General features: G+C 33.3%; 1 protein-coding gene and 1 long non-coding RNA gene across 6 annotated transcripts in view; one reads left to right on the plus strand and one right to left on the minus strand.

The window, feature by feature from the left end:
• The window catches only part of LOC125648367 (oxysterol-binding protein-related protein 8-like), a 57815-nt gene extending 43358 nt beyond the window's left edge, over positions 1 to 14457 (minus strand). The window contains exons 1-2 of one of the 5 annotated variants that reach the window (XM_048875377.2): positions 14257 to 14457; positions 11680 to 11790 (exon numbers count right to left, since the gene is read on the minus strand). In XM_048875377.2, coding sequence (XP_048731334.2) covers positions 11680 to 11790; positions 14257 to 14323 — 178 coding nt within the window. In that variant the 5' untranslated portion in view covers positions 14324 to 14457. Of the gene's footprint in view, positions 1 to 11679; positions 11791 to 13887; positions 14000 to 14037; positions 14063 to 14256 lie in introns of those variants that run through there. The other 4 variants (XM_048875382.2, XM_048875378.2, XM_048875379.2 and 1 more) reach the window with 4 other exon arrangements.
• On the plus strand, positions 14240 to 16695 carry LOC125648369 (uncharacterized). Its single transcript, XR_007360278.2, has 2 exons — positions 14240 to 14337; positions 14441 to 16695. It is a non-coding gene; the product is annotated as an uncharacterized LOC125648369 (long non-coding RNA).
• The last annotated feature ends 934 nt before the right edge of the window (positions 16696 to 17629 follow it).

Genomic DNA, 17629 nt, shown 5'->3' on the forward strand with positions numbered 1-17629 from the left:
TTTCTTTTGTCTGTAAATATTGTAAAAGCACAATTTAATAAAGCTATATTTGTCATTTCACGCCTCTTTCATCGTGAAGGAGCGAAATGGCAAGTGTGATTTAATTAGGTTGGTAGAAACATTACTGACAATCTACACTTTGACCTTGAGGTCAAGGTCACAAAGGTTTAAAGCAATGGTGCATATTTCATGATCTTATGCCAATGCATCATTATGCTAAAGGTAAAGGCCTTAGTCAAAAGACAAAAATAGAGTTCTGAAGCAAATGCAAATATACACTTAAAATATTCACGACCTTGAGGTCAAGGTCATAAGTGTGTCATGATTGTATGTAACACTTCATCTCATGGGTATGTATCCATTATTACCAATGATTCTATGCCAACCACAATTATGTCTCCTCTTTAGCTAATATTTTTGCTATTTAAAAGAGGAAATATTTGATGCTATGCCTGTTGCACAATCCTGTTGAGTTTCTCAATAAAATATGTTTAAATTAAAATAACTTGCTATGAAGTAAGTCTCTGAGATTAATGTTTAGAAATATACAGAAGAGTTTTACCGATTTAATGTTTTTCACTATATATCACCCATGTAGCCAAACCTTGGGCTGCTCAGGACTCAGGGGAAATTAGTTTCACAATATCAATCTAGGTCTATCTGCTCATTATTAGTATTTCTCAATTTAGTTGTTCAGTGTTGGGAGGATCTCAGAACAAGAGTGGTATTTATTCTATACAAGCATTAGAGCCGTAGCACCAAAACCCCTGACCCAGAAGTCATAAATTTCACTACATTGGTAGATGCTTCTCTTCTCATTATTACAGGTTAGATTGCTTCATATCCTGGAGTCAAGAAGATTTTTAAAGAAATAATACATTTTCACTTGGGACTGTGGCATGGAGTTCACAATTTTTGCCCCTACTACCTCAATAATACTGTGTGCCAATTTTGGTCAACATTCGAAAAGTTTCAAATGTATTACTGATATTGCAAGACAACAGACAAAAACAAATCACAAACATAAGTAAAATGAAATTCTTAAGGCTCTGACAGTGTATTACACCTAATACAGCAGTCTCTGAGCCACAAAATAATGGGTTAAAACACTCCAAAAAAATATACCCCCAACAGATTTATCTCAAAATTCTTGGCTCCAAGAGGATATTAAATGATAGGTGCATGAATTAATACTTTTTCTAAGTCATAAAAGAGGAGGGGGATGATTAATATTCTTTTTTAACACAATTTTATCGTACATTATCATATGGACTGGGAACCGTGCTCATATTTATTACAATTTCCAATAAACATCAAAAACATGTCAGGACTGTTCTCCCACATAGAAATGTGAAACCTAATTGACTAGTTATGTAATTTATGCTTTAAGGTAATTACCTCATACCACATTTTAATATTGAAAGCCCTACAGATTTATATGATCATAATTTGCATATGTTTCATCAAGAATATATACTGACCATTAAAATCTATTTTTAAACAAGAGGTCAACAGGCCTTATCAGTCACCTGAATATTAGTTAAAAGTATCACTAACGTTACCCAAGGGTTATGAAATCTAAAAAAAATATTCTGTTCTACATATCTAAGCTAAAATCTAATATTCAAAGTATAAAACAAGGTGTGTTCTTAAAACTTTTTAAAATGATTAGAAAGTGCCTTATACTGATGAAAGACTTTACAAGAGGCCCACAGGCCTTATTGGTCACCTGAGTATTATAATTAGTTCAAAGTATCACTAGTGCCAAGGGCTATGGCATCTTATTCTGCATATCTAAGCTAAATTCTAATATTTAGCAATAGCTAGTATAAAACAAGATGTGTTCTTAAAATTTAAATGCCCTTGAAAGTGCCTATATACTGATGAAAGGCTAATTTACACAATATATGTAACATTAACACAATATGGCTAATATATGCTTTGGAATTGTAGTTATCAAGAAGAAGTTAAAAATGTTCAATTATAAATGCACAGCAGATGACAGTCAAAACCCTGGGGTTGGAAATTTCAACTTTGGTACATCCTTTTCTTCTTTTCCAAAATATGCATTTAGCTTTTATACTGTATCAGCAAACTTTCTTTCAAATGATAAAGACAATAATTGCTATAATAATTTTGACTCCACCCTGGATACAAATCTCTTACCCCTGGGATCATGAAATTTACAATTTTGGTAGAGGACTATCTACTCCTTCTAAATATCTAATTTAGTTTCAAGTTAGCATCAATAAACAGCTTTAAAGAAGATATCCTTTAAGGAGGAATGCTATATCAGAGAAATTTGATACTGATGAAAAGTGGAGGATATGTGCAACAATATTTTGAAATTGAAAACTTTCAAAGAAGTAGGTAGAGTTTCTAAAGTCATCTGGCCCAAAATATCGATGATTTCACTTGGAGCTCAAACTCTGGCATTCAAATAAGGAATAGATTAGCAAACCCAAAACCCGCTCAGTTTGATCAGCAAAATGATTTGTGTCATATGACGAGAGCTTAAAGTTGGCATAAAATTGCAAAATTGCCATTTTCAACGAAAATATCCACAAATTCAGGTGGTTTTCCTTTCAGAAAACATACAGCGCATGCGTCGAGCAAATTCATATTCAAGCATGTTTTTCATCTTATAATAATACACAATATAAATCATTTTCATTTTGCTCGACAAATGCGCACATCTTTTCCTGAGCAATAATCTGTATGACATTTGACAGTTTTCAGGCTTATTTTGAAAAAAAAGGCGGGAAATGTCTTATTCATGATGTCATAATGGTATTCAATTAGGAATATCATTCTGATTTTGTTGACATAGTATACCTGGCATATATTCTACTTTCTTAAAACGCTGATTAAGGTTAATTCCAGACACATTTTATTGAGGGAAAATTTTTGTGCCTTTTTATGTATACAATCGTACCCTGTTCTTTACTTTATTTAATCAAAAAAATGCAGTTTCAGTAGAATTAACAATCTGAAAAAAATTTAAAACCCCTGTGGACTCGAACCTGCAATGTATAGTTCAGCATTAAACATGCTAATCTACTGAGATACTTAGCTAGGCAATGATATTTTATACGATGTAGAGTATACCTCCTTAAATGTTTAACACATATTCAATATATATATATATATATATATATATATATATATATATATATATATATATATATATATACACACACCAAGTTTGGCCCCGCCCACAAGTCAGAATCTCTACCTTTAGGATCATAAAATTTACAATCTTCCTGCTCTACGTCACTATACATTTAGTTTTTCTTACACCTAGTTGTGTGGTTACAGAGAAGTAGAATTTTGAAAAATTATACATTTTTGGCAGTTTTTGCCCTACCCATAAAAGGCCCCTGGGGTGCAGGAGTCCTGAAATTTATAATTTATGTTCCCCTTGTCCTAAAGATGATTCATACCAAATTTGGGAAGAATTGGAATGGTAGTTATCAAGAAGAAGTTAAAAATATTCAATTGTTAACGCAAGACGGACAGAGACAGATACTAAAAATTACCCATGCAATTTCCACATTGCCATATAACTGTTTCCCTTTATGTAACTCTTACATACGATGAGAGACAAACCATATTTTCATCCATGTGTGGTGGGTACAAATGCTAATGGTAGTGCTGTACCAATAATCAGAAAACATGGATTGTTGACGAAAACGCTACCGATTTTGATGATCGATTATTTCTATCCATAATCGAAAATCAGATGCATGTATGCTTCTTTTAGTCTAAAATGCATTCTGGAATTAGCCTGTTTCCGCTTTTACAAAGCACAAAGATTGCAATATGAACTCTTAAACAAAAATAGCTGCTCTAGCTAAGTGAAGAAATATCTAATATAAAGCACAGAAAAATTAGCTGTTTGGATACCCACTTTTGCCCCTGCCCTGAGGGTTGAACTCAAGACCTGAGGAACCAAATCTCTTACCCTGCGACTAGTGCGTTAGACAATTCAACCATGTGGACAAGTTAATAAAACTTACTTTTGATGACAATCACATCATCATCATTCTTACCAAACTGTTACTCTCTACATAGTCAACGAGAATAGATATCAGATATGTGTATCTCCGTCATTACTGATCCGCAAGTACACGTTGAACAGTGGCTTCAAACAGATACTGTCAAGGTCGGCAACATGATTTCACATCTTTTATAAAATACAGGAACCTCACTTAAATTTGGGAATGACCAAAAGTGTATGAACAGTTTATACTTAGCAACATATAGGGCCTAATTATATAGTGTCACGTCAGTTTTTACCCCCTCATGAAAATACATGAGGGAATGAACTGCAACACTTCATGTCAACGTGCATACATTTGGAAACTTTCACGATCATAAGGAATTCCTCTCTCTTTCTCTCTCTCTTTTAAATACTCATTTCCATACAGATACCCATCGTCGGAAACCCATGGTTGGTCGCTCTACATTTACCTCCCATGGGACACAAGGTCGGTATTTTCGCAGGAAGGTGTGTCTCGGCTTCTACATGCGATTGGTCGCTTTACCATTCCTTATTGCGATATTTAACCAATATGAAAAAACCCTTATTTCCAGTCCTTGAGAGCATAGAAAACCATGCTTTTGAAACGAAGATTTTGACTACTTTTAAGTTGGACAAGTTACAAAACTTCAGCGAGATGCTTTATCTGCATTATTGAAGCGGAGGGTGTATTTGTGTCTATAAAGACGGGAGAAAAAAGCCTGTGTTACCAAGTGTCTACTATTATGTATGAGTCTATGTACAGGTCTACATGTTCAGCACTCGTAGTCTCGCCACTTTTACCCATCATACGGGAGCAATGTGTTTTTTAACGGACTTAGTATTTCATTGATTCACATAGGTATGTTAAACTTACTTGCGTATTAAGTTACTGCCGTAATTTGTTCCAGTTGTGTTATCGGCACAATTTGAACCAGTAATTATGACCTTCTTTAAATGGTGTAAACACAATTGACATCTCACTTACACCAATTACAAATGACATGTGAATGGGATTTTAAGACCAAATTCAAATTTAATTCAAATTTGCATCTAATTTTTTAATTGTATCATGCAGGATTGATTTTATTCACGTGCTATGTAGCAGTGATGATAATAAACATACCAGTAGCGTATCCAAGATTTCCGAAAGGGAGGGGGGTTGCATGTGAAAGTGATGTATTAGCCAAAATAATCAGCTATTTTGGGTGCCAAATCTGGGGGTTTCATCTATATATCTTTCATAGTAGCACAACAAAACACACATACTTTCTGCGAGCGCCACCATTACAGCTGATACTTTGAGTTCCAGAATACTTACAGCGATTCCCATTGGTCCTCGATAGGTCAAGTAAGGTCATGCATTTTAATGAGTTATGCAAAAATATCAGCGTTGTGTCCCACAGGAGGTAAACGTAGAGCGACAGACCGTGGGTTTCCGACGATGACAGATACCATGGAATTCTTAATGCTGCCATGCAGTTTATTTTTTCAAACCTTTATCTAATATCCTATGTGATCCCACCCTCCTCAATTTTTTTTCTCTAATCTGTCTCATCCAGTGCTCTTTCATCTGAAGTTCACATCCTATCACTATCTAGATATTGGTTATCAACATCTGATCACTTCCCTTAAAACCTCCAAGAGTGGCATTTCAGCTATATACTCACAATACAAACTGTACACGATTCTCAGTTGATAGATTAAATTTGGCATTATAAATATCACTGATAAGATAAATTGTTCTCAGATCTACAAACACAAATGTAGATAATTGACATACAAGCATTTATCTCAATGGTAAATAATCCTAGGTTTCAGACACCAAGTATTAAGTTTTTTAAAATATCCATCAAGATCGTATGTTATTTCATACTGAGCACTCCATTCATAATACTTCAAGCAATACTTTTACCCAGTAAATCTAATTAAACATAAACAAGTTCCCCAGTTCCATATTTTTTACTTTTACACAACATACTAGGATTTCCAAGTGTTCTTGCTTTGAACAGCTAGGTGAGCAAAAGTATACATATATTCATTCAAGATAATATATGTGTACTATATTCACTTTAAGTGCTGAACTATTTGTTCCCTCCCTTACCTAATAATGTAATTATGTCTCTTTTACTTCTGAATTGTAACAATATGCATAAAATTCTCTTAAATACTGCTCCCCATCCAAGCATTTTGAAACAACCTTTGGCAAAATAAAAGCAAACCTGAGATATTCGTGAATTAAATTCCACCAACACAATCCCTCAAGTATCATACATCCAGCTCTTTTCCTCCTTTGAACTATAAAGTCCGGGCCAGTATCATTAAATTTTGTGCATATCCAAAACTGGATGTCTCAAAACAACCTCAAACTAACAACTTCCATCATATCTCAAAACAAATACTGAATATGTTGGAAAAAATTTCTATAAGCTGGATAGTTTCATATAACACACAAACAGCACGGTAAATTTTCTCCTCTGTAAACCGCTGGTAATAAAATCCCATTAAAAATATCTCTTTTCTACAGAGCATGAAAATTTTTCTGAATACGATAAACCTGATAGCAATGACTTCATCTTTTTAATATTTTATTTTCTGATTTTCGTTTACCTGGGAAATCTATAAACTTCCTGAATAACAAGAGGCCAATGGGCCTTAACAGTCACCTGAGAACCACATGACACAGAACGAAAACCTGCAGTGTTGTGTATTGATAGGGTAAAGTGTGAACTCTGCAGAGATCTGGATGTCCTTATGGTAAAAAACAATACCTAATTCTTCTGGTGACAATGAGGCACTAACATCTAAAGGTGCAACATTTTAACTGTGAAATGGTATATCATGATTTAGCCCTTCACCGGTCTTGGTGACGTCTCTGTGTGAGTGAAAAATTCTCGAGAGGGACATTAAATAAAGATACAATCAATCAATCACATCACGGTTCAGATCACAATTATTTAGATAAATATCATGGTTCATTTCATTCGGTTCAGATTTATCAAAATAATCCAATTTGCTCAAGTCTATATGTTTACAAAAGGGCTTCCAGGAAAGCACACCTGGAGAAATTATATAGTTCTGTATTAGGATGAAAAGCTAGTCTTGATCATCAAGACATATATGTGTATATATTCCCGACAAATGTCTGGACTCTTTGTTCAGTATTTTTTTTTTCTGAAATCAAAATTCTGATAAAGACACCGATTGGGTAGTTCAAAAACACGATAAATGCACCCTCTATGGGTTCACTACTTTGAATCGCAATCTAGCGAGTTGAGGGAAAAAAATTTCACCTGAAAAAACAAACAGATTTTGTGTTTAGTACAATTTTCTTCCAGTAAAGATCTGTTTGGATTCTTCCTTGCATTACTATAATTGAGTAAGTAGAATTTGACACCTGAGATGACTCCGATTTAAAATATGACATTTTCAATTATTCCTGATAAAGTATCATTTATTTGAGTTCATACAAGGAACTCACTATTTTTATCAGACACTATTGCACACTCATTTCTTTCGATGAATAGTGTCCTTAATTTTTTGTTTACTAGATCAGTACCATTTTAACAGGGATTTTTTTTCTATAGAAAGCGTCCAAACATTTGTAGGGCTTGAGCATGTTGAGTATACACAAATCTCTGAATGATTGACACTAGGTGAAAACATGCATGACGACAACAATTTACTCCTAGATATACAGGTTTAATATAGTTAGATATATATTTTTAATGCTGACTTCACATTGTTCAAGTTGATGTGATGTACATCTTTCGTTTATGTTGAAGAGCAAATCAAAAATACCTTTCACTTATCCGTCAGTAATTGTCATATTTTACAACTAATTCTACCTAAAAATAATATGTGTGCTTTTTCCGAATTAATTTATATTATCTGTAAGTTGAGATACAATACTGACCATCAAAGTGAACAAAGCTGGACCTTCACATTTCTATTAAAATGCATTGATGCAATAATGTGATAAAATGGGAAACCCTAATTTCCCCAAAGATTTCCATGAAATATTGATACATTCCGTGTATTCATGACTGATTTGCATTGAGAAAAATCCTATAATATACAGCTTATACATGTACTCCATTTATATTGAAGTCGGTTACTCACGCATTTTTGTGGATGTTGCAGGATAACCTCCGTTAGCCGAAGTTTTTATTTTTCAAACATTTTTAGATCGAGATTATCCTGCTTCATCCACAAAAACAAGAACTTTATTTCTATCCAACTACGGTTCAGATATATACAGCCAAATGTTACCCTCTACTGCTCCGAATTATATCACTTCCTGTGGTGATAGCAGATTCCAAAATGGAATACATGTATATTCGTGAGATTGTACAGTGAACTATTTTAAAAGAGATTCAAGTATTTTGTTTGATGTTTATGGATTATATCATCTGATCTACTCTGCATGCACACAGCCCAGCAAAACGTGGAAGGGTAGGCTTGTCTATGCATCGCTGTTTGTTTACATGTGTATTGATCTCAGAATGCAAATGATTGCTTTTTTGTTGAATGTCAAATATCCTTCAATCATTTACAAATTTCTTCGTAACATATATTGCTTAATCTTGTGAAAGTTTAATATGTATCACTGTTCTAATAATCTTTTGCTTAATCTGTTCATATTGGAAAATAATGGATGTGGCATTTCTTTCTTCTCTGTAATAATCATGGTAGAATTTGAAATAAATTTAATTTGAAATAAAAGCAATTCCCCCCAAGACCTTCTTCTCTTTTTCTTTATACCGAAATGTTGGTTAATATTGCTTATATTGAAGTATTTGTCATGTTGCTAACTATTGAAATTGCTAGAAATATTCTTACAAAATATTTCTGCTTTTCGTCATCTATATACATACAGTAAACATTCAAGCTGACCAACCACACTCAAGGGTCAAAAGTATTTCTGTACTTTTAAATGTCACTATATATTCATTGTAACTTTCATATAATAAAAACTTCACCAAAATTTCACAATTAATATTATCATTATGAAATTTTCAGAATATATGCAGAGTTCACTCAAGATTCATGAAAAATTTTATTTTTAGTGCAATCTGATTAAAATCAGATCTTTGATCCACTCCATTATTGTTAAGTCGCTACACAAAGATCTGAAGACATCCCGTATCGGATCACGTCAGTGTTAACTTTAGTTTAGCCAATCAAATCGTCACTGCTAAAATCGTGAGATGTAGAAGTTAATAACGGGAAGCCTAGAAGAGTTTCGAATGTTTTAAACTTCTGAATGAAAAAATGGCAGCGCCAAATGGAACACATGGGAGTACTCGGCCTACCCCACGAAAAGTCTATCCTCTGGGGGAACATTTGCCTTATCTGCGGGTTTTCTTTTGTGAGCAAATCTGTTGACACTGATGGCAACATAAAAATCAACAAATACCTGGACAAAAAACTCCTGACTTTCTACGGACCAAATCAAAGTTTTGAAGGATGTGTGCGGAATTCCGGTTGGTGTGGTGTATCCAAATGACACAGGTGTGTTTCAAAAGTACCAAAAGAGTATTAAAACTGGAAAAGGAAGCAGCAACTATGAGGGAATTTTTGTGTAGCGACATAACAATAATGGAGCAGATCAAAGATCTGATTTAAATCAGATTGCTTTTAGTGTTATTTTTTTTTATATTTTTTGTGGGTCGATTTATGAGGTAGAGTTTTTTAAATGCTAATTAATATGAAATGTCTAAGATTAAGTTCAAATAAAGTTTTTACAACATGATTATCCTAGTGAGTATTAAAAACTGTAACACATATATATAGATTATACATATAGAAAAAACAAACAAATAGTGATAACAGTTCTAGGCGATTATGCATGATTTGTGAAGTTTTCATAGCAATGGCTGCAGTAGAAATATTTTTATCAGCGCTTTAAAAATTGTATTATTCAATGAATTATATAGTGAAAATTAGCAGATTAATACTTTTGACCCTTGAGTTTACAACACATACACACACATGCAAAATATATATATTTTATCAATAGGGGTGGGGCGATGCACAATCCTTATAATATACATGTGTATATGTACTTCAACATATCAATACATTGAATACAATATGATACCTCTCATTATTATAACAAATCATAGTGAGTAACAACACGAGTAATTATTTATCTTTCTGACAATAAATCAACAAAATATATATAATACCAAAAACAAAACCCAAGTCACATTTGCTCTGAAATTGATTATGTTCCAACATTCCTGATTTATATGTACACGGTGCATTCTCAATTTCACTATCAGACACGAGTTGGTCATTTTCTGCACCGAATGCCATTTTCCATGCTCAACACACTAACAACAACTAAAGACGATCGAGGATTCTTATTGGATTATTGACATTCAATCTACCAATCTTAATACATCTTGTATTGTATGTACTTTCATTTTCCAATTCCAAATTTTTCATAGGTAGTTCATGTATTGGTTTGTACTAATTTTACAATGCCGGTATCATAAAGTATATTCTATGAGAAATATCAGTATGTATCGGTGTGTTGGCCTATCATCCCACCTCTATTTACAAATAAAACAGCATTGTTCCATGCCTTCCATTATAAGACACTGAGCAATTGTTGTGTATACACTCAAATTTCTGGACCCTACTCTGTCTTTGCCATCATACAGAGAACATGTTCTACTTCCATTACTTCGGTTAGATATAACTAAAGTATCAAGGGCGTCGGCAAAAGGGGCAGCACTCAACGCCCCAATAATTTTGCAAAAATAAAAATAGATAAAAACAAAATACAACACAAGATTGGCTAACAATCCTGAAAAATTTGAACAAAATCCGTACAGCGGTCTCTGAGGAGTTGCATCCACAAAGTGTTCCTAGAGTGTAGCATGTACAAATTCAACAAAGTCCCATAACTCCTGTAAAATTTGTCGAATCAAAATGACACTGCAATATGATCAACTACATATGGTGACTAACAATCCTACAAAATTTTAACAAAATCCGATGAGCAATTTCAGAGGAGTTGCATCCACAAAGTGAAGTGGGACGGATGGACACACGGACACTGGTATTTCTATGCCATGCCCCCGCGTGTTGCAGTGGGGGACAATTACAAAATTTGTAACGACGATGTCTGCTCATTGGAGCAAAATGTATAACAGCGATCTGTGGTTAATGGAGCAGCACAGTGTGAAGGCTATTGTTTACACAGACGCAAATGGGATGTATATGTACCTGTACCTGGCGCACGTGTAAACGATGAACAGGGAGGTTACAGATGCATTGAACATTTCAGCAGTCACCAACGACTTTGTGTCAGCACAGGATGGACGGAGATTCATTTTTGGACGCTTTTGAAGTGCAATATATCTGATTTAATGCATAACTTGCTTAATGGTGCTTATTAAATGTTTGAATGAAAGATAAGTATAAAAGCTTTGGGTTTTTATTCGAATCACGTGGTGTCTTTAAGACATTGACATAATGGGGTGAAATATGGAGTATCTGGCAGAAATCTGAATTTTAGTCAAAACATGCAAGTTAGAAATAACACCACCCCCACCCCCACCAACTTTTCAATCCAGTTCGCCTCCTCAATGTCAAATACTTACAGACGCCCGAGTATATATTCAAAGTCACTGCATTAATCTTACCATTAAGTGGTGCTTTGCGGGGTGTGGAAGAGTTGGAGTCACCACTGGGATGTCTAGGCATTGCGGATCTGGGACTCCTATCCTCCCAATCAATGTCCTCTACATATATTACTGTAACAAAGAAATATATGAACAAAGAAAGATAACTCTGACCAAAGTGTTAAGTAGCTTTTTTAAACTGGCTTCCAAAAAATATCTGAACAAAAACCATAATTTTGACCTTCTGAATGCAAGAATAAAAGCATTATTTTAGCCTTAAATCTGTGTTATGTAAACAAAGACTCAAGTCTTTTTATGTATACAAACAAACAAGTGAAATATTGAATTTGTAATATAAAGCATCTTAATTTTGCATAGTCACAAATTTTAACATTTAGATGACACATTTTACCGCAAAAATACTTGTAATGTGAAAGATATAATAAGCTTAGATCGATATCCATTTTCTTTTAAAAATCTCGTAAACAATAACATACCACAGTCTTTGTTTACAAAACAAATAATAAACTCTCTAAAATGAGCTTCTGTGATAATGCATAACCTTAATTTTGATGTGAACTCTTTTAAACACATAAGACAGTAGATTTTGATCATCAAAAGTGAAAAATAACATTTGGGGGGAAATCGTGAATCAGTCCCTTCAAGTTATAGAGAAATAAACATATCAAATACCTCTCAGTAATTTGTTGTTTTACGCTCTTTCAGAAATAGTCACATAGATAGTTGCGTTGAATTTCCTTGATGCACGTGGGACTATTTATAGATGTCTAACCTGACTTTGCGAGCGGCAAATGTAATTTATGTGTACATGTTATATTTACCTTTTAAATAATCTTCTCCCTGTTTTCGTGTACATGCAAATGTTTTTTTATGCATGTAATTAAGGGAAAGTTAATAACTTTAAAAACAAATTAATCTGCTAATAGATCAATTTCATACCCAAAAAAGAAAATAGAAAAGAAAAATAGATGAACATGGACCATACATCTTTTATATCCTCTGACATTAATACGGGATATCGGAACTAGAATATTTTGGAACTCTTCAGAAAAAGAAGTTACGAAAATTACCAGTAAGCATCACTTGGGCAACTCTTGTACACAAAATAGTAAGGGCTAAAGACAACTCATTTTTGATACAACAATATCTACCTGGTTTGTAAGTTATTTTGCAGAATGTCATAAGTGAATGCCCTAGTACCAAAAACATGAGTTATTGAATTAAATATCTGATGTTTAAAAGCGAAGATATAAAAAGTTTATTTCCTCTATGTAGCCTACGTATGTGGATATTTACTTTCTCAAGTCATTAAAACAACCAACCACTATGAAATGATATAAATAATCACAATTTATGCATCGATCCCCAGATACGTACATACAGTGCTCAACATGTAACCCCCCCCCCCTCCCCCTCACCCCCCCCTCTTGACATGTAACACACTTATCACGTTATTATCATATACAATATTTTATTTAGTACATGCAAAGATCGATTTATTAGCTGGTCACTTATTATAATGGCGATGAGAGGTAGTAGAAATGCAAGTATTGAACTCGTACATGTACTGGAGAATACCCCACCCCACCCCACCCCTTTGAGTTTACGATTTTAGGGTTTGGGCAGAATTGCTTTTCTTGCTAAAAACATATATAATGGCACCTTTTTTCTCCGTTTGCTCCCCACCCCCCAACTTTCAAAATTGACGCTTAACTGTGCCTGAACTCACTATATCTGATAATAATTATTAATAATTAAATGCTTGTCTACTGAAAGTTGCCCAAGTTAACGCAGAAAACGTGATCTCGTTGGGCATACTAAATATTAAAACCACGACGGAATCGGAGACAAAATAATGGTTCTGATATTCCGTATTATCTAGCCTAATCTTATGACTGTTATGATATTACATTTTACAGCAATATTATAAATCAATGGGTTTATTTCTCCGAGTAACATCACTTGTATTACATGGGGCGACATGCAGAATCCACTATACATGACAAGTGTATATTCTAACATATCATAAATAACAAAATATACAGTTCTTGGGATTGTCTACACATTAATAGTACCAGATTAAAGAGCACAAAATACGTATTCGTGAATTACAACTTTGTTACCCATTATAAACCATCTTCAAAAATGCTTATTTCGTAATCGTGTATTTGAACATGGTCAGGGGTTATGAAATTTGTATTTGTTTACCTTCTAATTCTGTAACGTCCATTATAAAGCCGCGTTTCTTCGCTATAGAAAATTTATTATGAAATCCACCTAGTCGAATATAGATTAATGTTCTCCCCTTTTCGTCACCTGATTTAAATGCTCAAACAATGCATCACGTCGTCTACTTACCTCTACAGTTCCGCAAACATTTAAATAGCACAGCTCTAGTACTTCATGCATTGTTACTTACGGTAGATCTAGTGTTTTAATAAAACATATACACTTTATGCCTCCATCAATGTAAACAGCGCCACCATGCGGGAAGAAAATTGCATGTAAAAGTGAAAACGGATATGATAACAAATTTCCCGACACCTCTCTCTCTCTCTCTCTCTCTCTCTCTCTCACCTGGGGTTAGCATGTGTAACTGTTCGTGGGAGCGGTGCATCTTTCCACTTCTTTTCCTGAAATCCATATAAAACAATATAAGTAAGTCTGATTAAATTGCTTAATATTGGTGCAACAAAAACTCACCTGTAGACGAGCGTGTATAGTACTACAGATTTCTTCAGTGCGTGTTTCTTTTTTCCAGGTTCTGTGATGTATTATAAAGATAATGAAGTTTATCATATCATCTAGGACAAAATCTGGGTTGAAATATACCTCTTTGTAATAGGAATAAACGGTAACTGGAGACTTAACGTTCCTCCCCATCCCACATTTACTGGGGAAAAGGGGGGTGGGGTTAAAACGTGGAACGAATCTATGAAATGATGTTATGAGAAGGTCAGCGTTTAGTAAAATTAAAAGGTTTATTGTAAACAAAGGAAGCAGAAATTACTGATGGAAGGGAGAGTCACCCACAATATCCACCGCCTCATATGCCCACAATATCCACCGCTTCATATACCTTGATAAATTGCAAAAAAAATTGTTCTGATTGGTGCTTGAACGTCAATATTGATAAAACTAAAGTTTTAATCTTTAATAAAGCAGGAAGATTTCTCAAGCAAAAATTTTATTTTGGAGAAAAGGGAAATACAGTGTGTCCCCTCTTACAGATATTTGGGAATATATTTCAATACAGCTGGACATTTTTCTAATGCTTAAGAGGATCTGTACAAAAAGGCAATGAAAGCATATTTCAAATTACATAAAGATTTTTTATCATTACAACCTAGCACTAAAACACCCCTTCATGTCTTTGATCACACAATCAAGCCAATATTACTCTATGGCAGTGAGATTTGGGGAATTTTTAATCGCCCTTCTTTTTTCAATCGCAATGATATCTCTTTATATGATTTTTACTCTAAATCAAAATGTGAAAACCTCCATGTGAAATTCTGTAAATTCATTCTAGGTCTTCATAGAAAAAGCTCAAACTTTGCAACACTATCCAAACTTGGCAGGTTTCCACTACATTTTGATGTGAAAAATATAATACAATATGTAAACAGATTAGAAAATCTGGGTACTTCTTTTCCTCTACTAAATGTTGCATAAATGCAAAGTAAGCGTAATGCTTGTACATTAAAATCGCAGTCATGGTATGGTGTCGTACAAAAGTTATTTGGAATTGTTGGAATTAGAAACAATCATATTGCAATCAATAACCTATAATTTTTTAAGAAAAAATGTAAGGAATTGTTATGCCATCATTATTTGAAAGAATGGGGATATGTCAGAAGTTTACAATATGGAAAACTTGAAACTTATGTTAAATTTAAAACTAATTTTGTTTTTGAAAACTACCTAACACTCTTACCACCTGTACAACGTAAAGCACTTACAAGATTACGTACATCAGCGCACAATTTACCAGTAGAACGAGGTCGTTATACAGGAATCCCTAGACATTTAAGATTTTGTACAAAGTTTTCTTGTAAAATTGGTGATGAAATTCATCTAATTTTTGAATGTTTAACTTATAACTCACTCAGACAGAACATGTATAAAATTATAAAACAACAATGTGAACATTTTTCCAGTCTTGACAACATGAATAGATTAATATGGTTACTCAATATTGTGAAAATACTGATGTACTTGTAGCCCTTTGGGATTTGATTAAAGAAGCAATATAAAATGAATCATGTGAAAGTTCAAACCAATATGTTTATACATAATTATGCACCCATTGTAAACATGACATGTTGACTTAGTACCAATGCACCGTCCCGTGGTATCTTTCGCATTACAGTCAGTCATATGTACTTGTACTAGGTGTCTTTTACTATTATTATGTGTCATTGCATATATTGTTATTATTTTCTTCCTGTGTGCATTTCTGACTGTTTTGCATTAGGATACACGGTGGTACTTACATATATTACATCAAGTAATGTCTCGTGTTATGTACATTGTCTAAGCTCATACTACTAGTATTACTGTATATCATGTGTGAACCATATGAAACCATATTTGCACATATGCACTCATTATAATCATGCCATGTTGACCTAGTACCAATACACCGTCCCGTGGTATCTTTTCCATTACAGTGGAGTATTAATCATGTGTACTTATACTACCTTTACTATTATTAAATGTAGTGTTGTTATGTACATGTATATATTTTTATTTTATTTTTTCTGTGTGTATTTCTGACTGTTTTGCATTAGGATACACGGTGTTACTTACATGTAATACAAATAAGTATTATCATATTCAAAATGTCTCATGTATGAACATTGCTCATATTAATAGTGCATATTTTGCTCTTGTTTTGTTCTTTTCTTTTTATCATAATTTTTTTAAAATAAACATTGCACATTGAAATGTTAACAATCATGTATGCTGTATGCCCGAAAGGGCCCTAATTTGGAAATAAATCATATTCTGTTCTATGCTATTCTATTCTTATCTGTTCTATTCGATTCTATTCTATACCCACAGTATCCACCACTTCACAGATTTCATACTACTGTATATGTATTTTAAAACCATAACTTAAACTTATTATAGTAAAATGAATATATTAAAAAAGACTCGAATTATAATTTGACCCCTTTCAAATTTTATTACTTTATATTCTGACTGTCAGCAGATTTTATTTTCTATTTAGATAGGCCTAATTGAACTTGAATTTGATTTTGGTTCTACACCTGGTAAATATATATACATATGGATCACATCAAATTTTGAAGCGAACGAGTTCGATGTGTAATGTGTATCTTATGTTTGCCTCATTGGGTATATATATACATGTATATATATATATATATATATATATATATATATATATATATATAAGCTTCTGAAGATTTGAAATGAAAGCGCTAAAGCTTTACTAAACGTCTTCGTGTATCTTTTTTATTTTTTACCTATATATATATATGTATATGTATATATATATATATATATATATATATATATAAAGTTTGTACATGTAGTGATCAGTATCTTGCGGATTAGTGTTTAACTCAAAGAAAATGCAACAGGGAAAAAAGAATTGAAACAGAACCAAAGAAAACTAAGGTGAAGTTTTTAGGTAGAGAGAATTTCATGCATAATATATGAAATGGGTAAAAAAAAAGTTAACAGAGAATTTATATTTGGATGGGATTAAAAGTTCGTCTCGTTGTTAAACTAAATAATAAGATACCAGTTTCTAGATTAGGAATAAACTGTCAGAAGTTCTCGCCCATTGAGGAACAGAGTACTGTGGTCACTAAGTCTCTCAAACATAATATGCTTAACTTGTTGACTTATTAAGATCACTCCTTGTTGAACGTAAACATATACACTTTGTTACACGTAGTGCTGAAATAACGGTGAT

Source organism: Ostrea edulis, chromosome 6, assembly GCF_947568905.1.
Source record: "Ostrea edulis chromosome 6, xbOstEdul1.1, whole genome shotgun sequence".
Classification (NCBI taxonomy): Eukaryota; Metazoa; Mollusca; class Bivalvia; order Ostreida; family Ostreidae; genus Ostrea; species Ostrea edulis.